Genomic DNA, 24199 nt, shown 5'->3' with positions numbered 1-24199 from the left:
TTGGACGTTACCCAAATGTGTGTTTCAGCAATGTGTAAGTGTTCTTTCTCAGGGGCCAAGGGACACAGTCAGGCAGGAAGGCTTCTGCTGGAGACAGAGGTGTCAAAAGAATGAGCTAGGTTCGATGTTTTTGGGGGGAATGAAGAGCGCTGTAGGATGGAGAAGAAAGAAAAGTGTTTGGAAACAATGCAGAGAAAAAGCATTTCTGAGCCTTGAAAGGAAAGATGAATGTAGAGAAGGAACAAGTACTGTGGGTCCAGAGGAGGGAGCCAGTGGCAAAAGATAATGAGAAAAAAGTTTGTACATGGCTACTGATGTGTGTTTAAACTAGGAAACTGTACCTATATAAGAATTATAGTGGTGCAGATTTTTTTTTTTTTATTGCTGTACACTAATGTTTTGTAAGTGTGAATTCTCAAACATCTATTTCATTTTTTGATTAAGGTGACTTGGAAAATGTATTTTCATTTAAGTAGTACAAGTGGATGTTGGACCTTTAGAAATCCCATAAAGCAATGAACTGGTTCTCTGGACTGGTGCAGTTAATTATAACAGAGCTTAGCTGCCTCTGAAAAATATTATTAATTAATTAGCATTTCATCATCCATAGTCTTCTGGGCAAAAGATACCCTTTTCTTCCGGTAAAGCTGTCATCTCCTGAATTCTTCCAACTCCTTCAAGTGCCGCTGCTATCTGCAGTGATGTGTTGCCTTTCACGCGTGCGGTCCGTCCGTGTGCCCTCCGTCGGCCTCGCGCAGGAGGAGCAGTCCCCTCCCTGCTCTCCGCAGTCCCAGCGTAGCTAAAACTGTTTGTACCCAACCCATCAGGGCCATGGCTGGGGTTAGTACTGGGGTTGTCTGTGGCACAGCGAAAAGTGCCTTGTGGCAGACCAGGTCCTGGCGGATGCTGAGGAAACAGAGGTGTGGAGGCGGGAGCTGAGTCGCTGCTTTCAGGGGTGCCCACAGCAGGATGGACAAGGAGCATCACAGCACTGGAGCCTTAATGTCTTTATCAGGTGACAAAAGGCAAAATAGAAGTTGCCTGTCAGAGCCACGTACTACTACTATTCCTTAGGTTTTCCCCATCTTTTTCTTTCCTTTTTCATCCTATGCCAATTTCTTGTTTTGCTTGTGACTTTTCAAGATTTGTTTTAAAATATTTCCTGGGCTTAGTTCCCCCAGAGAAGTAATTCTAGAAAATAAAAATATTTTCTGGTATATAGAAGAAGGTATATTATCTATGAAGTTTTGTATTTGATAATCTGGTTTCTCAAAACAAAGAGTTGATTTTGAGCTTAAAAATGTGGGTAATGCCAGTAGGATATTTAATAAACCATGGAAACAGAAATTCTAGAGGAACCATGCATAAATATGCTTTAATGAAGGCCATCCTTAAGCTCGTGACTTGTTTGTGACTTTAAGTGTCTCTGCTCCGAATGCTGCCTGGAAAACCAAGCCATGGACAAGCTCCAACCAAGACGAAAGCTTGACATAAATACTTTAAACAGCACTGGTTGCTTTTTGGCTGTAAGCAGCTGCAGTGTGGAGGTGTTTAAAGGGGAATGGCACATACCCTGTGCCACAGGGTGATTCAGCCCCTGGTCTGTGTGGACGTGGCAGACCTTCACGGGACCCATCAATGCTCAAGTCCCTGCCTGTGGTGCCTGCCTTGTACCAAGGGGACACCTGCTCCTGCGTTTTCGGCCTGGGCTCTCTGGTACCAAAGTGCAGACCGTTAGGGGCATTTGCTGAATCCAGAGTCTTGCCTTGAAGTTGCAGCCCTGATGGTATGTTCCTGTTGTGCTTTAACCCCAGCCAGCAACTAGGTACCACGCAGCTGCTCCCTTCCTCCCTGCTTCCCCAGTGGGATGAGGAAGAGGCTTGTGGGGAAAAAAAAAAAAAAAAAAAAAAAGATACATTGAGATAAGAACAGTTTAATAGTTGAAGTAAGGTAAAATGTAATACTAATAATTGTAATGGAAAGGGAAATAACAAAAAGAGAACAAGAAATAAAACTCACGAAAAACCCAAACAAGTGATGCACGGTACAGTAGCTCCCCACCTGCTGACTGATGCCCAGCTGGTCCCCCAGCAGCCATCCTTCTCCACCAGCCAGCTCCTCCCAGTTTATATGCCGAGCATGATGACCCCTTGGGCCAGTTCAGGTCACCTGCCCTGGCTGTGCCCCCTCCCGGCTTCTTCTGCCCCCCCCAGCCCTTGTGCTGGCAGGGCCTGGGAAGCTGAAACATCCTTGGCTTGGTGTAAGCCCTGCTCAGCAACAACCAAACCATCACTGTGTTATCAGCATTATTCTCATCCTAAACACAGCACTGCACCAGCTGGTTGGAAGAAAACTAACTCTGTCCCATCTGAAACCGGGTCAGTTTTATTTAGGTAATACATCTTGCCATTTTTAGTGAGTACTGTGTTTTCAAAGTCTTTGGCAAGTGGTGGTTGAAGGTATCTTGGTGACTTTGCAGTGCCTTGCAGGTGATTGCTGTCGTCCCAGAATCATTTGGTCCAGAAACCAGAGATCTTGTCGTGAGCCTTTACTCCTGTCTATTATTTAATCCCTTCAATTTGCTGAATGTTTTACTTAATGGCTTTTGGGTATTTTGTTTGGCTTTTTATCTTGTATGCTTGAAAGGAGACTGTTGTCTTATCCCTGCCTTGTTCTCTTAAGTAGGGTCCTACCCCACTTCAGGACAGTTAATTTAAGGTCCCCATGTACAGGTTAGATGCTCCCATATATAAAGAGCAGATTAAGGTCTGCTAGAAGGTTAGCGAGCAGCTAACAGGGAAGTTGTGCCGTGTTACCTGTCGTAGCAGCTGTTCACTGATGTGAGCAGGTGGGTGATGAACAGAAAGGGCAGCTCGCCGTGAACTTGAAGACAAACATTTCCTGGGCTTAACATTGTGAGCACTGTAATTAATACACTTGGCAAATGGAAGACAGCTTTCACAGTTACTTGCAGTAGATGGTGCTTTGCTATGGCTTTGAATGGAGGTGGGTGTGGATATTCCCTCTGCTGTTCTGTGTGTGTCTATATATATATATATATATATGTTTTTGTTTCTTTAGGTTGTACAATGCAAATCTTTGAAACCATCTCTGGGAAGATGAAGCTTCCAGTAGCAGCAGTCTGGTTTGGAACCCACTTGTTTTAAGAATACCTGGAAATTTCTACCCATATTTGCCTATTCCAGCATAAATCAGAGGACAATGAGTTATTTTTATTCTTTGCATATTTTCACGCTATGTAACAATTTTTCTTCCCCCTCATTTTGTTCAATGGGAAAAACTTGAGCCAGTTGTGTAGCTGATTCTTACTTTGCCACATTCTTCTTACCAAGCCAAATTCTTGAAAGCCACATCCACAGTACATCTATTTTTTTGTGTTGGTTGTTTTGTTTTGTTGTTTTTCTTTATGTGACATATGTAGCTTTTTTGAGTGCTTTTACCTATTCTGGCTTGAACCCGTCCTTTGGCATTGCTGAGTAATTGTAGAATCACTCAAGGAATTAAATAATTTCAGACTTAGAGAAGATGACTCGTATGCTTCAGAAATATTTTTATGGCTGTGCTTGGCTCATTAACACAGGAGTTTAACAGCAGTAATATGAGGTATTGCATTAATTGTTGCATACATTTATTACCAGATGACTTGCACAGACAGTGTTTCACATGCTGTGGATCTAATCACAATAACCAGAAGTGTCCTGTTTGCAAAGGAGAAAATAAGATCCCTTTGTACACGGATAGCAAGCAGATGAAGTTGCTTGCAGTTTTGGAAGTGAGGACTGATCACAGTGAAAGCTGGAATGGATTTTTCTGCTTGAGGAAGGGGAAGCTATGCAGCTTAATGTTTGGGTTGATTATAATGACTCTAGTGATGGCATCCTACATACTGACTGGAGCCAAGCACGGCCTGTTGTTAATACCATCTCCCTTCCATTACGGAGCTTTTACTAGCAATCCAAGCTTAATGGACAATGAAAGCCTTAGTGACATGAAAGACCATTACCAGCCTTCTAAAATGAATATTTCATACGTAAAGGATTATCCAAGCATTAAATTAATTATTGACACTATTACTTCAAAGATAGAGTTTATGACGAGACAGCGCCCTGATTTAGAAGAGCTGAGGAAACAAGAACCACATGTAAGTATGAGCTGAACTGTGTTTTAAACTGCTGTGTGCTTATTTTAAGACTTTGAGTCAATCCTTTACTGAGATAAAATAAGTGGAGCTGCTGAGGTGTTCGTATAGTGATTTACACCATCTGGAGCCTCCTGATTTACACCAGCTGAAAGGGTGATGTTGTAGATTATGTCCTGAGTCATGGGCAGAATGGATGGGTTCTATAAATGGTCTTGACACCTGAAACAAAAAAATCAAGCAGTCCTCCAACAGCTGTACAACCTCATTGAATTTATACCTTGTCTCCTGCAAAATCATTCTGAGTTGATTTGCCACTCATCTTACATGATAAATAAAGAAGAGCCTTTCTAATAACTGGTTACCAGTGTGCCTTCCTGAAAATCTGGTCATTGCAAACCTTGTATTTCAGAGTTAAAACCTGCAAGTTGATTTGACTATTCCGTGTTTGACTTCAAAAATTAATTTCTGGGGCTGCAGGGGGGTTGAGTATTATTGAGGTCCTTTCTGGCCTTAAAATCAAAGGACTACTAAATGTCCTCTTCTCCCAGTCCAACTGTTACTACAGGATTTGGTTCCGCTGTCATCAGAAGAAATAAGTTAGGTCAACTTTGTGGATAAAAAAATTAAGGTTAAAAATGTCCAGTTAGTGTTTCTATCATATTCTCTTTACTGTGCTAAGTTAGAATAGTACAACTGTGAATTTTTCGCTGCCTTGACTGAAATTGTTGTTCTTTATGTTGCAGATGTTTTCAGTAATTCCTAACAAATTCCTTCCAAATAGCAAGAACCCATGTTGGTATGAAGAGTACAGAGGAAACACCACCACAGATCCTTATGCAACAAACTCCTATGCACTGTATTCAAGGCGCTTTCGAACCATATTTGATTACCTCAGGAAGGTATTTTGGAACCACTTGTACCATTATAAGGACAAACACTACCGCCTGCGCTGCCTCCCCCATTTCTACATCATTGGCCAGCCCAAGTGTGGGACGACAGACCTGTATGACCGGCTCAGGCTGCACCCCGACGTTCGGTTCTCAGCGATCAAAGAGCCACACTGGTGGACAAGAAAACGGTTTGGTGAGTAAACGTGTCCTCGGGTATCCAAGCAAGTTGTCTCTATTAAACTTTGACATTTCTTGTATACATTTGGGATGAAGTTTATGGATTTGCGCCATACTAGCTTATCTTGAAACCACTGGAGTTCAGTTTTGAAAGATCCAGGTGATGGATGCTCAGTGGGTTTCAGCCTGCTTTTGTTTAATGGTGTTTTGGGTTAAACTTTTCAAGATGATGCACATCTCATTTATTTGCAGTGGTTTGGAAAAATCTAGTAAAAAAATAAAAACACTAGATAAAACCAACCCTGTGAATTTGTAGGAGCAGGAAGAGGAACTATTAGGTCGTGATGGAAAATTTTAAAGAATAGCAGTGACAGTTTTGCATTGCAAAATTCTGTAAAGCCTTTCCTACATGAATAAATGATGGGTCCATGTTTGAAACGTGAGTGGCTTTGGTTCTTATGGTTCAATAAATACAAATCTGCTTTGTGGTAGGAGCTTTGTTAGTATTGCAGCTCTAGTAAAGCACTGAACAGTAGATGCTCTGCAGGAGAAAGCTCTCACGCTGAGGAACCTGCACATACTTTTGATGCTCTTTTCCTGGGTGACATCAATATTTCATGAAGTGACCCTTTGGCTCTGAAGGCAGACTTGATAAGTTGAGGTTACGGCCTGCTGGAGCGAAATGCACCCCCCTGCCATCGTGGCTGCACCTTCAAAGGGTGTCTGAGGGTGGTGGGGCTGAGCACATCGTTTTATCTGTCTGAGGTGTTTATGTTCTTCTTGTTGTGTCTTCCCTGGGTGCCAAGGAAGGTCAGACTCGTGGTTAGAGAGTAGATGAGGCAGAGAAGACAGACTTCTGGTCCTGTCTGCTGTGTGCTTAGTGCCTTCCTCTAGATGCTGATGCATGTAACGCTCGCTGTACTCCACCCAGGCTCTGGGTTTTCCCACCATTGGGTCTAGCTGTTAAGTACTGGTACGTCCTCGCTTTATATGACTTTGGTATCACAGATCACAGGCTTTTCAGTGACATTACTATTTTCAGGAGGAAGATAGTGGCTATTTTACGGTGACATCTTCGCTTCTGTTTCTCATTTGCTTTTGCTTTACTGCAGATGCTGCCTTTGGAGCAGGGGAAAACCTAGCTCTGTGGGTAGATCATTTGATAACGGCTTTGCATCACTGCTTTCCCTTGGTGCTTTTCTAAGCTTCCTTGAAATGGGAAACTACCTCTTCTAATGATCTCCTGTGGCTAAAGGCAAGGAAAGACACTTTCTGAGTGGGACACCTGCAGTGTTGCTTCAGTTCTTAATTTTGGGGTTGTACTTTAAATTCTTTATTTCTCCTGCACGTGGTGTTGCCACTTCCATCTCCCTTCCTCATGCCCTGGAGCCCAGAAGAACCTCTGAGCTCCTGCAGATGGGGCTTTGTTCCTTGCTGCTCAGTGAGGAGGAAGGCTTAGACCCAGAGCCAGGATTTCATGGTCTTGCTGTGTTCCTAGAGCTGGTATTTTCTTCCTCTGAAAATGCCGTAAGGAAGTGGCTAAAATAAGTATTTTAGACGTTTTCTACATGTTTGTTACAAACAAAGAGTTAAAGCGGTATGATGAAAGTACGGTTTTGCTTTTACAATAATTTGGTCCAGTTTAGGAGACACTAGAGGTACCAGTGTGGATGGAGGAATCAAAAAAGGTCAAACAAGAGAAGCATGGTGGTGCCCCCTGAAGCCCCCTGAGAAGGCACTCGTTCATCACAGTCAGCGGGTGGCTGAAGACAAATGATAAGAATTACTTCCTGACCCGAAGGTGAAAAGTCAGATCAGTGAAGAAAGGGGATTTTAGACGTGGACACCTCCCAGTGCGAATACTGTGCTGCTTGTCCCTGGGTGTGTAGCTACAGGGACCCTCTGTAGAAGATTTTTGTCTTCCATGAGGGTGCTGGCAGGGAAGGCTGAACTGAACTGATTCGTTAAGCTAAAATCCTTTATACTTAATAGTTCTCAACATCTACATTAGCCTCAACACAAATAAATAAATAAATAAATTAATAAATGAAGCATAAATAAAATAAATTTGGAATTAATGTTGGAGGAGGTAGTGCACCCATCCTTATTAAAGCAAGACTGAACTCGCTAAAGCTCAGAAGTGGACCTACCGCACAGTCAGAGGAGTGTAAGAAATAATTTGAGAACAAGGATGAATTCCTCTCTCTGTGCTGGCATTTGCAAACCCTCCACTTGCACGTTCTTTTGGCCAGCCACTGGGGATCAAGTGCAGATCCTTGAAGAGAACGTTCTTTGCATAATTAAATTTTTTAAAGTTACTTTGTATAGCTGAAGAATGAGGAAAGATTGCGGCACTTGGGAACTCATGGGAGGGAGATCTGTAGCGATGACTTTCCGATCGTCTCAAGCTGTCTGCCATTGAGAATGAAAGATTAAGTTTGCTCCTCGTGGCTCAGTCCTTTCATTTTACCTCAACAGTTCATTAGCTAATGGTTACTACTGAAAAAAAAAAAAAAAAAAAAAAAAGAAAAAAGGAGAATATGACAAATAGACTAACAAGTGAAACCGAGACAGCCGCCTTTATGAGTCTGCTAGTGGATATGGCTGCTATGCTCCTGGCTATTAACTTCGTTTAGTTTGTAACACTTATCTAGACAAGAAATTCTCTTTGTTCTATGGCATCCTCTAATTCAGTGGATTTTTATGAGACTGACTAATTTCATTTGAAGCTAAACAGCCCTCCTGGGGACGCCCCATTTCACAAATCACCACTTTCCCGTTCTGCTGGGGTGGTTGATGCTCTACAGGACTTTGTCCCAGCTTGACTGTCTCTCTTTCCTGGCTCTTAGCCACAATTTCTATTCCCGTGAGTTGGGTGGCAACAAACCAAGGCAGCCTGTATCACCATGCTTGTGCTTTTTTTTTTTTCCCCCCCTCAAAACATGTCAAAATATACTGCTGATCTTTCTTCTACCCTCATTAAATTCCACTTTCCTAGAGGGGAACATCAGAGGGAATGGAAAAAAGAACTCCCTTGCTGAGCTTTCCTCTCACATAATTGATAATTATTGGCCTTGCAGGAACAAGAACGGGAGAGCTGAGAAGCCCTGCTCTATGCTCTTAGCTTTGCTCCTACTCTGTTGCCTTCCCAAGGCTGTCCTTGACCACTGCCCACTTGAGAAACTGTTTTTGTGGCATAGTAAGAAACAAGAATGCAGACAGGCCTGGGGAGCGTGTGCAGAAAATGGAGAAGTGAGACTAGATTTGGAAAGAAGTGTGGGAGAAGGAGCATAAAAATCATAAATGGGACTCAAGATGCTGAGAAATGCAGTGAGAAGGTGATACTGAAACAGACCCTGGGGCGTAGGGAAGGAGGGGATTAAAATAAGACACTCTCGTGGAGCTTTGTTTTCATACTTGTGAAAGACAAATACATGAATGATTTCCCAGTTTTCTAATTTTGATAAGTTATGTTGATTTGCATATTTGGCATCAGAGCCTGTTCTCAGTCTCAATACAGTAAATCTAGTGGGAGTCCAATATTACTTTGATTTATATTGGTGCAAATGAAAGCAGAATCTGGTCTTTTCTATTCGTTCCAAAAGCTAAATTTAGAAGAAAATAAATGCAAGCTATTCATGCAGGAACTATAAAACAGAACACTTAAGATATTTGCTATCGCTGTGGATTTATAGCTGGATTGTATAGTATCTTGAATCTCAGCTACTTTGTTATTGGCACTTTTATCTGAGTGTTACACTTCATCGGTCTAATTTTGTGCTGATGTTGGCTGGCTCAGTGCCAGCCATGTCAATGAAGCTGTCTTGGTTTACACCAGCATGCCATTGTGATTTTTTTTTCCCTTTTTTTTTAACTTCTCTTTTTTCACTGTTTGTAGGAATCATTCGTCTGAGGGATGGATTTCATGATCGTTACCCGGTGGAAGATTACCTTGATCTGTTTGACTTAGCGGCACATCAGATCCAGGGTGTGCTGCAGAGCGAAGCAGCAAATGAGCGTGGCCAGATGAACAACATTATAATTGGTAGGGCAAATACAGCCTCTGAAATATGTCCCTGTAGCTCCAGGTGGGCAACATTGGTAGCTGAGGCACGAGAGGGGCATTTTCCCACGTGTGAACAGTTCCCAGCACTGAGCCCGTGACATTGGTTTTCTCTGCTGTGCATGGATAGTGCAGAAGTTCTTCCCTTTTCGTGGAGGGTGGTTACTTGCTTTGTTAAAATGTTGTGATGATCTTTAGAAAATGCCTGAGCAAGTGATGGATGTCTGATGAACATTAGGATTTAATGAAATCTTTTTTTTTTTAAAAAAAAAAAAAGGGAGAATGACCTTGGTGACTCCTTCAAGCATTGATTCCACTATGAGGGGTTTGCCTGTAGTGATGGGATTGTAACTTCAGGGTCAAATGCTGTAGCAATGTGTCTGGGATAACGCACTAATTCAGGTATGATGACGTAAAATAGGTGCTGTAGAGATCCTGTACCTGACCGGGGACAGTTTTGATGACAATGATAGCTCCAAGTGTCTCTCTCTTCTCAAGATGCAACATAAGATACATGTAGGAAGAAGGACCACTATTTTTTGTGTCATCATGCCTATGTAGCCTGAGATGCTTCATTAACAGCAAAGACAATGGAAGTTTCAAGAGCAGGAATATACAGAGTCAAGTTGAAACTCTCCTGCCCGGTATTTCTTTTCAGGCGTGGAACCCAGAGGCACAGTACAGGACACTATTTGGAGATAATCTTACAGTTTCAGTTGATGCTAAATTACCTGATTAGCATTAAAGATGGTTTAGAAGTGCTGTTGTACTGTACCTTGTGGCAGTCCATGGTTAGGACCGGGCTCTAGGGAGGGCACCTTGGATTGCTTTCCGTGGCACACAGTGCTCAATCCACTGCGCTCGCCCACTGTGGTCCGTGGTGCCATCTGTTTGCAGTGCCCATGAGGAACAGCAGCAGGGATTTCTAAATTCTGCTTTTGCTGCCTGCTAAAACCAGAAAAGTGAGGGGTAGAGAGTTTTACCAGTCTTACACTGTCACCTCAAAGTTTCCCAAGGAAACTAGACACATTCCATGACAGTACTAGTTGTGCAAGAGACAGTTCCCTGTCGGAAAAAGAATTCAAGTAGGCCCGAAGTCATTATTCTGCACAAAATAGAGACAAGGTTTTTGCTGCCTACCCTCAGAATAATTTTTTGGGGTCTCATTCTAACCAAAAAAGTTTAACCTATTGTTGGCTTGATAAAATAGTGGTGGTCTTACGTTGTTTAAACCAGAGACTTGGCTGTAGTCACTTTCCTCAGCCTCCATTTAAGTCTGTCATTCGCTTTATTAAATATTCAACACTGAGAAAAATTTGCAAGATGGGGTCTTAAGAAATGTTGCCATCAAGGACACCTGCATATTTTCCTCCTGCTTATGATAATATCTCCTGTCCTTTCATGGGTGAAATGCTTATACTAATTAAATTCACTAATCTAATCGGCAATGTACATCTTTGATTACTTACCTCCTGTTACAGCTTTTTCTAGAGTTCACTTTGTGTTTCTTTTTCCTGTAGTCTCATTTCTTGTTTCATTAAGGATCTGTTCACTTTTCTTATTAAGTTTACGGGAAAAGTCCTGAATGATTATACTTATTAAGTCAGTCTTTTATGACCTTGGTATAAAACAAACCAAGGCTACCTAGTTGGAAATTAATCTGTATGAATATCAAGTTTGCTTAGAATTCTTCATTTTCTTATATCGGATGACTAGAAAGAAAAATTGAATTAGAACTATAAACATTTCAGTAGTCCGTCATGTTACGTTATTTTGAAAAGTTAGGCTTCTGTGGTTATTGTACTTAGGGGATAATAATTGCATTTTCCCATAAAATCCAACATCTGCTTAGAGATGAACCAAAGAGGACAGCACTGATCTAGCCTGAGGCATTCTGAGCTGGACTTGTTTATTTGTGATCATTAATATGATAAATTCAGAGGAATGTCTTGTGAAAACACAGTATGATGCTAATTCATTCATGATTGAATAAACAGGTTACATATCCATTCTTCAGGCAATTTAGTAATTCATATGTTCTTTCAGTCCATAAGAAAAAACAATATATTTTTGGTTGCACTGCAGTAATTTTACGTAATTACTATAGCAGTGATTAATTTATCTCAGGTTTAGTATGGCTTGTTCTCTTTCCAGATATTAAATCCGTATTATGAAACAGAAAGGAACACTGTCAAACTGTCAGGAGTATTTTTGGCTGCCTCGGGAAATTAAAATTATAAGAGTCTGCAGAGACCAGGATGATGATTTTTTTTTAAATCCTACCCCCCCCCCCCCCGCCCCCTTTAATTCTTGACAGCCATGTTGTTTTGGGAAGATTTGCCTTGTTGAACCCAGGCTATCCCGGACTGAGTGCCTTAGAGCAGCACCCTGAGTCCCTGTTAATGCTTTAGCATGATTCGGTCGTGTGCCTGTGCTCTTCCCTGGTGCTGCCTGCAGATCTGTGGTGGTGGCAGCTGATGCAGCTGGAGCAATTTCTGTGGAGCGGTTGGGTCTGTGATAGGAGAATCTGCCCATTTTTCTGTAAATGCACTGGTTTCATTTAGTTCAGGTGGCACACATGTAAGCAGATGTTCTTAGGTTTGGTCGCTATGTATGCGCTAATTGGAATAACTCCAATAGAGCATCAAATATGCCCAGAGGTCTCTAGGGGAGAGAAGTATGAAAGAAGACCAGAAAATTGATTCTAGAGAGGACTAGATGGCTTGGCGAGGTCATAAACTTCAATCTTGGGCGTGATTTAGGCAAACCTTTTGGAGGCAGCCGTTAAGCCTAGCCGTGCCTGTAACAGAGATGTAGCAGTGCCTTTCCGAGGTCGCTGTCGTCCCTGGCACCACCATTCTGCCCGTCCGTGGATGGAAGTGCTCGTGCCATCTGCATTGTAGCGCCTTCTGGTAGCGCAGGAGTAGCTGCGTGGTGGTTTTGTGGTACGGCTCTCTCAGCTCTTGTCCTATATTTAGTCTTTTGTGTTTCTGCTTCACCCAGCGTGGGAGCTGGGCTAACTGAGTTTTAATTGACAAGTCAAAGCCCACCGATGATTAGGCAGTGCTTTGGCTAATTAATTTAGAATGAAAAAGCAGAGCTGTTGTGGACACCCAGCTTTAGCCAATGGACCTGATCTCCTGCTCTGAAAAGAGGCAAAATGAACATGACAGAAGATTAATGTGTTTTCTAACAACTCCCAGACTTTATTAATGAATCACATTATGTTAAGCTGAAGTTTGGAGCCAGTATCTTTTTCATGTTGTGTTTTGGCCATCTTTTAAAATCTTTATTGGACATTCCCAGGAGAAGGGAAAAAATAAAAAGAGGGAAACCATGTGCAAGTCTGTAAGCCTACAACATTATTATTTTTTCATCTCATTCCTTTTGATTTGAAAAATCTAATTAACAAGAATTAGCTCTCATTAGACTGTCAAAGAGTGGAAGTTTCCAAAAAGTTTCTCTCTATGTTTTATTAAACAGCAGTGTGCCACATAAATGCCAGCATTACTTTAAAAGACAGGGAAGATTAAACAGTTCAAAACATCGTATCAGATAATTTATTTAGCAGCTGAAGCATCATTTACCTTTTTCTCACAGAGACGTTACTGATTGTGTATCTCTCTGTAGCATTCCATTGAGAGCAAGCTGCTTCAGCAACTAAGGGTATCCGAATCTGGCATTTAACCCAATGTGTTATTTATTCTATAGACCTTTTGTCTAATAGTGAATAGTTATATTTAACTTAATCTACATGAATAATTGTAGTTATATAAAAAATCTCTGATAATGGATAATTCTCTAAAAGGGTTATTTCAAACTGCAGTGGCACAATTCAGCTGGTTAGTGCATTTATTTTTTAATATTTCCCATGTGCTCACCAACGTCTCCTCTTTGTGTTCTAAATAATATCGATCCGCTGGAGTGGTCGTTTCCACTTTTTTCTTTAGTTTGTGTCAAATTATACAATTTGTTAGCAAGTTACTTCTCTGACATCGGGAGCATTAGAACAGACCTTTGGGGTGCTATGGAGAGCACAGCAGGTCTTCAGCAGCAGCGAGCTCCTGCCTCCGCTCTGGAGGGGATGCCCAAACCTGAGCAGTCTGTTGCAGCCCAGATCAAATTTGCATGTGTCAGTCACTAACAGGAAGCAGTGTGGTTAGTGGACAGTAATATTTCGGGTGCAATTACATAAAAACTGCCTCAACCATCACTGCATTCACAAAGGTTCAAGGCGGTGTGATTGCTCTGGCTCTGGGGCACATTGGCCTGATCAATTTGCAGGAACCAAGGTTTGTTGAAATTAATAGAGTCAATTTTAATCAGCCTACACCAGTTCATAATTCAGCCAATTTCCACTCCAATACAAAGAATGAAATGAGTTACTAGCAGAGATGCTTTTGATTTCCAGGGGAGGCCAGTGCCTCGACAATGTGGGACAACAACGCTTGGATTTTCTTTTATGACAACAGTACTGAAGGAGAACCTCCCTTCTTAATCCAAGATTTTATCCATGCCTTCCAGCCGAATGCCAAACTCATCATCATGTTGAGAGACCCTGTTGAAAGGTGAGCAAGGATCACATTGCTAAAGTACACAAGAAAATTTTCTTATTATAATAATTGTATTTGCTCTTGCTGTCTTGGATGCAAATACATGTTTACAACTTATTTCACAGTTACTTGGTTTATGATGAGGGGGTTTATTCCGCATATTTTGGCGTATGTAATTGTGATAGTGTTTTAAAGAGGGGCACATGAGTGTAAATGCCACAGTTGAATGCCATACATAGATACCTGAGCTACTTTGTAAAAGATAATTTATACATTGCCAAATGTGATTATTACCTGAGCTGATATGCATGCCCTGGTCCTCGGCAGGGCTCACTAGACTGAGTATGGCACTGTAGTTACAGGTTGCACCATAAGTGGTCCTATGAAGTGCTCCAATTCACGTTAAATAATAAAGTTTATGTCTTCAGGGGGTATACTGTTCAAAATGGTTGAAAGATCGCAAATAGCTCCAGAGCCAGCAAATGATACAAATTATTTTTGATCTAAAAAACGCTTGGTGCAACATTCATACAAGGCTTTGCTAGGCGCTTGTAGCTTGCACAGCCAGCAGCTACACAGGAGTCCACCTTGGTCTTCCTGACTTTGCCTGCAGGGAAGGGCTGTGCTTTTGCAAAGGCATGGGCTGTTCCGGAGTGGTTCTCCATTGCGTTAGCTTTTTCACTTTTAGCATTGTGTTTCACTTTTTCTCTCCAGTCTTCCTCCAGATTCCTGGGACATTTCTTTCCACTGTGGAAGGTGATGATAATGATGAGGGTAACGGGGAGGGTGGAGGGGATGAAGGCAGAGTCCGAAAGGATCAGACCGAGGGGGTGTGAATTCCTTCTCTCTGTAGCTCCATGGGGATCTTCAGGATACCTGGGGCTAGGTCAGTGCGCAAGGGCAAGGCGCCAGTAACACTCAGGAGAGAGAAGGGGATGCAAATGATGACGGGGACCTGGTGTAAGCTCAGGCACTGGGAGAAGAGTGGGCACAGGGTGCTTGTGCAGGCAGCATGTACCCTGCTGCCCAGCAGCTGCCCGGAGCAACCTGGCAGTGGGAAGGGCTGGGTGCTCCTTGCCGAGCTTCCCTGGGGGTAGGACGTGGCTCCTGGTGAGAGGCAGAGCTGTGAGAGCGCTTCCCATCTCCTGTGTCAGAAAGCACAGCTCTCAACTTCTAATGGCATCTCCTGACCTCAGGATTTAACAGATGGTAATTTTATGCGAGAGAGCTGGCAGAAGTGGCTTCCTCATGTAAATTACCGACAAATTCCCTGATTGCTTTAACCGCCCTGTGTAATGTGGGTGTAGCTCTTTGCCAGCTTTAATAAGGGTGACATAAAAAGTCAGCTTCTTCTCCCTCGCTGTATTTACAATAAATCGGTTTCTTTTTGTTTACGATCCCCTATGCCCTTGTTGCTGATAGCTCATCTGAACCGCAGGAGCAAAAGCAGCCGCGGCAGAAGGGCAGCCCAGGCAGCCCCATCAGCGATGCAGGTCAGCAGGGCAGTTGCCTTGCCGTAGCCAGGAGGACGTGGGTGCTGCACGGGCTCTGGGACAGGGTCTGATCTAAACTGCATGGGGTCTGGGTTGTCCCCCAACGGGGGATATGTGGAAGATGTTAATTTTCGTGATGTTGGGTGTCAGTGGCATCATTATTTCTTTGTAATGGATGGCAATTGAAGGTAAGGACTTCAAGTAGCTGGAACAGCTGAAATCCTAAATCAGCAAAGGTTTTATTTCAAGGCAGATGTCCCCAGAATTAAAAACAGATGGAAAGAAACAGAAAATCTCAACTACCCTGCAGAGAGAGAACTTGTCTTCAAGAACTTAGTTTTCCATAAGATGTCAGCAAGCCTTAAAAATGATGCGTTTATGTTAATGAATGATTAGAAATACTAATCAGGCATTTTAAACCTTTTAAATAAAATTGCAGCCAGGCCCATGCTGTACATGATGCCTGCTGGCTGACTTCCCCCAGCAGGAAGCTTTTCACCTGCTCTGCCAGGAGCAGTCCGTCCTGCCATCCATGGGACGAGCTGAGCAAGCCCGAGTCTGGTTGAGGTACATGTTTTTCCGCAAGCAGGAGGTACTGTTGTGTGCCTAAATTAGTTGTAGTCGGCTGGCTTTGTCCCTTAGCTTCTCCCCAGCTCGCCCTCGCACCCTGTGCTGGTGGGGTGGCTCTTGGGTGGGTGCAGCATGAGGGACCCCAGGTCTGCCACTGCAGAGGGAGAGGAAAAACGTGATGCTGTGGTTGTGGTCCTCAAGCACCGGTGGGCATCACTTTGAAACAGGCTGCCCAGCCAGTCTAGTCCAATCCCGGTACCCTCCCTCTGGTCTGAGAGGGAATTTTTTCATTTAAAGAAAACTGTCTGAAATGCATTTGCCAGGCTGGGAAGAACTGGACAAAAATCGGAATCTTTGTCTTTCTTAGCTGGGGACTCCTATAGGTAGTATTGGGTGCCTCTGCCTCATTATAAAACATAATGCATAAAAAAATATGCATAAAAGTTGAATTAAAAGCGTCCTGCAACAAATTATCCTTTTTCTTCCTTTTTAAATGATCAGAGAGTCTTCATTTTTTTCATATGGTAAATAAAATCCCGTTCTTGCAAAACAGTAACATAAATAATGAGTGTAGAGGGGCTATTCCTGTGCTTAAGTGCTTTGCTGGATTAGGACCTAAACTTTCTAAATTAAATAATGAATTTTTAAGTACCTGTGGAAATCTAGGGAAGTTGAAAAATAAATGAAGTGCAATACAACAGGTTACTACAGCAATAAAATGAAACCTAAATAGATTGATTTTTTTAGGTCATTTCTTAGTCACCTGTGTTTTTTTGAAAGGGGCTGAAAGATATGTAGGATTTCTGGAATTTTGTCGAGAGGTGGGTGCTATGGAGGTGTAATGTTTGTGCTGCACTTTCAGGGAAGGGACTCCTTCTCAAGTGTTAATTGTCTACAAAATCCTGCAGTATTGTTGGGGTTCTGGTCATAGACTCTAAGCCTAAAGACAAAATAAAGTTAAAATATCACATTCGGCAGATCTAATACTTATGCCACGTCAGAGCATTTCCTTTGTCCCTTTGAGCCACGTTTATCTTGTAAAAGTTTAGTCAGGATTTCAGGGATTAACGCTAAAGTAGGTCTTTAACTTGTCTGTGGGTTTGGGGTTGTTTCACCACCATCACCCTTAAAAAAGACTTAGATAATCTCTTTTAAGTTCTATTAAGCAATTGTAAAACTTGTGCTAAAAATAAGAAGTGAGGGGATACTCCTGTGCTGTAACTTGGGGGAATTCCTGTTGCTGCTGCTTCTGCTGGCTGCAGCAGCAGGTGCAGGGGCGCTGCTGGCCTGCAGGCATGCGCGGGTGTCCTGCTGCCCACGGAGCAGCGGTGGGACTGCTTGGGTGCAATCGTGAGCCATTCACCTAGCTGTAATTCTTCAGCTTAAAAAAACCCAGGAGTTGGAATGCTGGAAATTGGATTTTTTGGGGATGGAAAGTCAATGTAGGATTGGAGGTGGAGCTTTCTGCCAAAAACTAGCGTATCTGGACTCTTTTCTCCTCTTGATGGTACCAAGCTTAGGGAATCGTATAAAAATCACTCTTTCTAACCCATCCCGTTCCTGTGTCGGTTTCGAAATCAACTTTAAGCTTTTGCAGTGAGGGCCAATTCTGTCCATGGGAGTGTGGAGCACTAGATTCAGAGGGGCACCGATGCCAGCCACGACCAGTTCTGCTGTTCATAGGTGATACTAGATTAAAGTACATATATTTGAAAAAAATTGCTTTCAGGATAAAACACTTGCTCACACGTTTACTAGGGTCAGGTTTGTAGAGGAATGAAGCTGGCTTAATTAACATTGGTAATATACAGCTGTGCGGTGGCTTCAGGGTTGGGGGGTTGGCCCGATGTAGATAAGGTGCAGCTGTGGCTGGTTAAGTTAAGTGGCTGAGAGCCAACGAAGAGGGACAGCCAAGGAAGAGAGAGGAGGAAGAAGCAGAGAGAAAGCACATGTCCTGGATGAGGAGAAGGCAGCAGAGGAACTAGTGTGAAGAGTATCTTGGTATGTGATAGTAAAAGACCTTGTTGCAGCTGGCTAGTTTGGAGAGTGCCGCGACACAGGTTCTTAAGGGATGCGGACCTTGAAAGTGGGGAGGATGTTTAGCACCTCCCTGGAGTGGGTGTTACTTTGAGCCAAAACCCATTGAAGTGAATAGAAAAAATAGAAAAGCACTGAGTGGCTGAGCAGGCTGTCGGTGGGGCAATGTTACCCATATCCACCCTTCCCCTCAATTCATGTAACTGTTAGCCATTGCCACGAAAACAAATCTTCTTTCACTTCCTCTGTCATTTACTTACATGTATCTCATTTGCAGATTGTACTCGGATTATCTGTACTTTGCAAGCGCTAATAAATCTGCGGAAGATTTTCATGAAAAAGTGGCAGAATCACTGCAGCTGTTTGAGAATTGCGTGCTGGATTACTCACTGAGAGCCTGCGTCTACAACAACACCCTGAACAATGCCATGCCCGTACGTATTTCCAAGAACATTTGATTCCTTGCTTGTTTAACGGGACGTTGTGTCGAGGTTATTAAAATACTGAAATACGGTGCAGATCAGCGTCAAGAAATAAAACTTTCTCCCTTTTCATTTCTAAAGCGGATGACAAATATATATGTAAACATGTAAAAGCTGATGTACTGGCTCAGCTGTCTCCTCAGTCTGTTCCCCGATGAATGCCAACAGCAATAATATGGTCTTTCTATTGTGCAAGCGTATGGGGAGCACATTCAGTGAAGATTACAGTTTAATGTGTAAGCTTTTTGCAGATGTCTCCAAAAAGTAGCTCTGGCAAGGATCTTTGTGGTATGAAATTGCCTCAAAATCAGAATAAATTATCTATTCTTTCTCAAGAAAGGGCTACCAATAACTAGATAAAACTTTAATTTTTTTTGTAATTGTGCACATCAGAAAATGATAACGGGAAATACAGAAACTTCTGGCTGGAGAATGGGTAAGTATTACAGGCTCAGTATTCCAAAATTCACATTTTTAGTGTAGAACTGACTTCAAGTTTTTCTTCAGGGGGGAGAATAATAGGGAAGAGATTGACTTGGAAGCGTCACGTCTGGCTGGTTTGCCACTCGATCCTATTTTATTTGCTGAGGCTGTAAAGGACTCTGAGGGAGTACTTCCCTCCTTTGTCTCCAGGGTGAAGTTACTGCTGCTTCCACTCGATAAAATAACCATAAAAGAGTGTGTTGTACAGGCTTGAGCCTGCAGCAGGAGGGCAAGAAGGACATTCTTCCTACCTTGGCAGGTAGGCTGGAGCTGCTGGGCTTTGATGATAGCCTCCAGGACCTCACGGAGGTGTGATTTTCCAGCCGCCTGCTTGCACAAATGCATTTCTTCCAGCGTGGGGACAGAAAGGCAGAGAGAGATCCAGAAGGAAAGATATTCCTCTTGTCTTCCTCGGGATGCAGAACCAATCTTCATTTGTTGTCTTAGGCAGCCTTCTGGAGAAGATGTTTTTGAGAATGAACAGAGGATGCCTCTTGCCAAAGAGCCACAGGCAGGTGTTTGTAATAAACCACAAATGCTCCCTGTGCTCCTCAGTGGGCTTTTTGAGCTGCTGCTTCTTCAGCCAAGTTGCTGAAGTTTGTTATGTGCGTGGTTTGCTACATATTGAAAAAGTAGATATCGTTTTCCCCGGTGAGATCATTAGATTGCTGATAGGGTGATGAGGCTAGAAGGATTTTGTTTTGCCATTTGTTAGTGTATTCCTGAAACAAGGGAGGCATCATAGACATCGTTGCTGCTGATAGACGCTAACCTGGAAAGAAAAGGGTGTTTGTCACCTTATCCTCACTTAGAATCAGTGAAAAGCGTGTTACTCGGAGAGAGGCATGCCGAGCCAGGGCGATCAAACTGAACGTGCAGAAATGGGTTCTGTGGAGGGAGGAATGTCTCGGGGAACTCTACTGTTGCCTTTGATGTATAGGGGAAACACTGGGGCTTTATGGAAAAGAGACTGTCAGGCTGAGAAGACCAGCCAGATGAAAAAGAAGTCAGTACAACACACTGTGTAGGGAAGAAAATCAAGGTTCTTGCTGATCCCAAGAAAACTGAAAATCGGGGGAACATATTCCCCATAATTTTAACTCGTATGCCTCCATAATATTAAGTAAAATTAGTTAAAATCCTCTTTCTGGTGAAATGCTTTAAACAAGGTTCTAAGCCCGTGTGGGAAAGCACTTTAGTCCCAAATGATACCACGCAGCCGATGCTTGCCCTTCGCTCACCTCCATCTCCCGGGAAAAAGAAAAGCAAAACCCATCACAGAGCCGTGTGTTTGCCCCCGTGTTCAGTGAAGTGGGGTGTTGCTGAGGTCTGGAGTGCTGCCCTGCCAGGATTAACATGTATTAGGCTGATGTGTTAAACAAATATGATGTTTTGAATTATTGTGTAGCACTTACGTAAACAAGTCTGCTAAATATGGGGGGTTACTGTTACAAGCAGCTAAAGACACACATCAGAATCATACATTATGATAATAACGACTTGGCAATAATGCAAAATATGGCTTATTTTACTGGAATTTAGGTATCAATTTAGGGTATGAGTCAGTGTAAGGAGCGAAAGAGACTATTGTTATCTGACTTCATGGGTTCTGCGGTAACGCGACTTGAAGATGTTAAGTCTCCTTTATGAAAGATACTTATGACTTGGGATTCATGTTTCTCTCCTCTGAGCCTGGAGGGATTTAGAAAAATATTTATAAGCACAGTTGGAGGTTGGACTTTTAAGAACACCAGACTACCCTTTTTATATTTCAACTTGTTATGTAAAATTGAGGAGGGAAGAAAAACAGAGATTAAGTCAGGACAGGCTGAAAAACTGCCTTTTCGCATCTCTGGTCTAACCCAGCCTGGTGCTCCCCTCGCCTCTCAGACAATGCACCATTAACACTGTCTAGCCGCCGCTGCTACTGCAGCTTGGATCTAAACCTAATTATTGCAATCAGAGAATACATGCAAACACACCCAAATCTAATTCCTGACACCAAATCAGAATGTTTGTACTATTGGTGGCAGCATGATCCAGTGCAGCTGATATTCAAGGTGAATTAAGCAGCCCTAAAACCTGGAGAAGGTAGCAGGAATAAGCATCTTCCCTTCCTCTGCTGTGCCTCTCGAGGGATGAAAGCCCTCAGTGTCTCCATGAAGGCTGGGTCATCCCAAGCACGGAGGAGCATGGAGCTTGAGGTGGTCAAACATCCTTCTGCACACGGTTGTCTCTGTGCAGCGCTTTCATGCAGACCTGTGACTGAAGCAGCAAGTGCCCATCCAAGCCCTTACTGAAATGACCTTTCACCAAAAGAAAGGTCATTTGCAAAGATTTCCTTAAGCTGCACTAAAACTAAGAAAAAAAATTTAAAAATTTTTGGATATGCTGTCTTTTCATGGTGCTTCAAAAGCAGGTATTTGGGATTTTTGCTCAGAAGACGGAGGTGGGTGTTGGTTTCTTACTGCTAGAAGCGTTGGTACATGAATTGATTTTCATTTGTGTTTTTTGGTGTTTGTTTTTTTTTTTTTTTTTTTTGGTGTGCTTACAGGTAAGGTTACAGGTTGGGCTCTATGTTGTGTATCTTTTGGACTGGCTGACGGTTTTTGACAAAGATCAGATACTCGTTCTTCGCTTGGAGGACCATGCATCAAATGTGAAATACACCATGCACATGGTGTTCCAGTTTCTGGATCTCGGTAGGTGTCTTCTGGCTGTTTTGAGACAAGTGAAGAAAATCATTAGTATCCCTCTTCTAGGTCAGTTTTGCTTTATTAAGAGACAAAACAGAAGCATGGGAATCTGTCTTGAAGGATGCATTAATCTTGTTGCCTGGAGGCAAGCAAAATTAAAATTCCCATAGAAAGGCTGGTGCTGGAAGATCTTAGTAAGACTCTATAAAGAAAAAAAATCAAAACCATTCAGAATGTAGGGATATATCTCACCATACAGAAGCCAGTCCTGCTTCTGAAGGCAGTCAGGGCTTGTTTGTCATGGGATTACATAGGTGCAAGATCTATCCCACGCAATTTAAATCGAAACGCTACCACGGTGTGCATGCTGTTGCCAGCATGCACCAATCCAGACTCTAAATCTGAATATGATGAAAGGTTGTGTTTCTAGCCAGAGAGAAGGGGGAAATTGTGTTTTTGCTGTGTTGATTGAGACATCTGTTGCTAATCCTCAGAGAAACGCTGGCAGACAAAATGTTGCCCAATGTTGATTCGACAGTAGCGAGAGGATGAAAATGTGGCTGCAAAATAGTCTGGCTGGTCCAAACACTGGTCTAGATGATGAGAAAGTTCGAGTGTAGCAGACTGAACAGATGAAGAGCTTGGCATCTTCTTCCTGAATATGGTTTACACTGGAAAAGTCTGTGGGATTCTATCTTGCTGAAGTACATTGTCAAGGGCTTACATTTCTTTCTGGAAGGGGGGCATCACTATACCTGTGTACCACTTTGATCTCATTGACGGCCTCCAAAACAAACAAAAAGAAGGCTTACGTGAGTGAGGCTTGTAGCGTTTCTACCAGGTATTAGATAAGTCACATCATCAAATGAAATAGCAGTATAAAAAATTGCAACTCTAGAATGGAGAGGCAGTTGTTTTCAATGTCATAGTTGTTTTCTGAAAACAGATTTTTTCCCTCCAGAAATGATTTATGCTGCTTGTTTTAGAGATGATTAATTAACGTGAAAGGAAAAGATATTATATCCATATTTACTAACAGTGATTTATTTTGCTAATCTAAGACTTTATTCAATATTCTGAAACATCATTGCTGCTAAGGCAAATTCCATTTGTCTTCCCCTGGCAAGCCTTCTGAGTTAGTCATTTGTCTTCTTGTTTGGCTTCTTTACCATGGCCATTTTTTGTGAAATATTTTGAGAAAAAATTCTATTTTCCACAGAACCTCTAAGTGAGAAGCAAGAAGCTCTGATTACGAAGAGTCCTGCATCAAACACTAGGCGACCTGAAGACAGAAGTCTGGGACCTATGCTACCAACAACGAAGGCAATTTTAAGAGATTTCTATAGGCCTTTTAATACAAAACTGGCACAAGTTCTTTTTGATGATGCTTTTTTATGGAAGAGGACATAATATGTAAATTTAGTGCCACAAATACACTGCTTAAAGGAGTTTTTATTTTTTTAAATTCTATTTTTGTGTGTGGATATTTACATTTTTCCCATTCCAAAGAGAAGCCGATTGATGAGCTGAGACTCTCACCTTCAGTCAGCACACTTCACAACAGTTATACCACGTTTTCCTTGTGAGAATGTAAAGCATTTTGCTTATCAGTTTATTGCAACTTCTTTTACCCTGGCAAAAGAATGGAGTGGAAAAACATTAGTACAAAGGTGGTTTCTTAAACTCTCCACGGGGATGTTGAAGTTTAACCTTCTTTAAGATGCTGCAACACAGAAATAGCATCAGTTTCCTACAATTACGCTTATAATCTCATTTTCAATATATGTTATTCATTCATTTTTTCAAACTATCAATGTCATTTAGTCATTAAAATTTTTAATTGAATTCAACCTAAAATTTCATTTCTTTTTGTCAGCACATTCACAAATGGTCTTCGCTTGCACTCAGGTTTTTATGTTTCCTTAATTCTGAAACAAAGATAAGGGATAATTGCATTTACATAAATTTCCAAGTCTAATTTATATCTTCAAGATAAATGGACTTTCCTAGTCACAGTTCTTGCAAAAGAAAATCGTATATTCCAGGTAAGAATGGATGACTGAAATCTAAACAACAGGGCACATTTAGCATTTAGTATAACAAATCCGTTGTCTTCCATATTTTGTTCATGTAAATATGAATACCTATCATTTAATCATATCATTCACATGTTTTCCCAGGAAAGCACTAATGGGCTGGATGTGAAGTCCATCGCTGGCCGTGGAGAACTTTTATGGAGTTTTCTGTTAGGTTCTACACAATTACTCTTCTCCACTACCAAGAAAAATGTAGTTTAAAATCAGTATGAGATCTTGTTATTAAATGCATCCTATAGCAAGGATGTGTTACCTAATAAATTAGTTGCACGTTATGTGTTTCCCTCTTCAGGAAAAACGTCTATATCTAGTTAAAAAGGTTGAGGTATGCACACTTAAGAAAAAAAAAAAAAAAGTAAGTTATGGAGAAACTTTGGACTATCTGAAAGTTTTTTATTTGACTAAAATGGCTGGATTTCTATATAAATGCACAGTAGTTCAATATTTGATTTCCAACACACCTGGTTAGGGTCACTGCTAGCTGCAGTCTTCCTGCA

General features: G+C 42.1%; 1 protein-coding gene across 2 annotated transcripts in view; it reads left to right on the top strand.

Moving 5' to 3' along the window:
• CHST15 (carbohydrate sulfotransferase 15) overlaps nucleotides 1-23456 on the top strand; it is a 46077-nt gene extending 22621 nt beyond the window's left edge. For both annotated transcript variants that reach the window (XM_055719893.1, XM_055719894.1), the window contains 7 exons: nucleotides 3082-4162; nucleotides 4906-5245; nucleotides 9128-9274; nucleotides 13704-13860; nucleotides 18223-18379; nucleotides 21465-21612; nucleotides 22826-23456. In XM_055719893.1, the coding sequence (XP_055575868.1) occupies nucleotides 3575-4162; nucleotides 4906-5245; nucleotides 9128-9274; nucleotides 13704-13860; nucleotides 18223-18379; nucleotides 21465-21612; nucleotides 22826-23016 (1728 nt within the window). In that variant the 5' untranslated portion in view covers nucleotides 3082-3574 and the 3' untranslated portion in view covers nucleotides 23017-23456. The remainder of the gene's footprint in view (nucleotides 1-3081; nucleotides 4163-4905; nucleotides 5246-9127; nucleotides 9275-13703; nucleotides 13861-18222; nucleotides 18380-21464; nucleotides 21613-22825) is intronic.
• The last annotated feature ends 743 nt before the right edge of the window (nucleotides 23457-24199 follow it).

This window comes from Falco cherrug, chromosome 9 (assembly GCF_023634085.1).
Source record: "Falco cherrug isolate bFalChe1 chromosome 9, bFalChe1.pri, whole genome shotgun sequence".
NCBI classification, from domain to species: domain Eukaryota; kingdom Metazoa; phylum Chordata; class Aves; order Falconiformes; family Falconidae; genus Falco; species Falco cherrug.
Note: the sequence above shows the minus strand (reverse complement) of the source record. Positions and strands in the feature narration are given on the sequence as shown.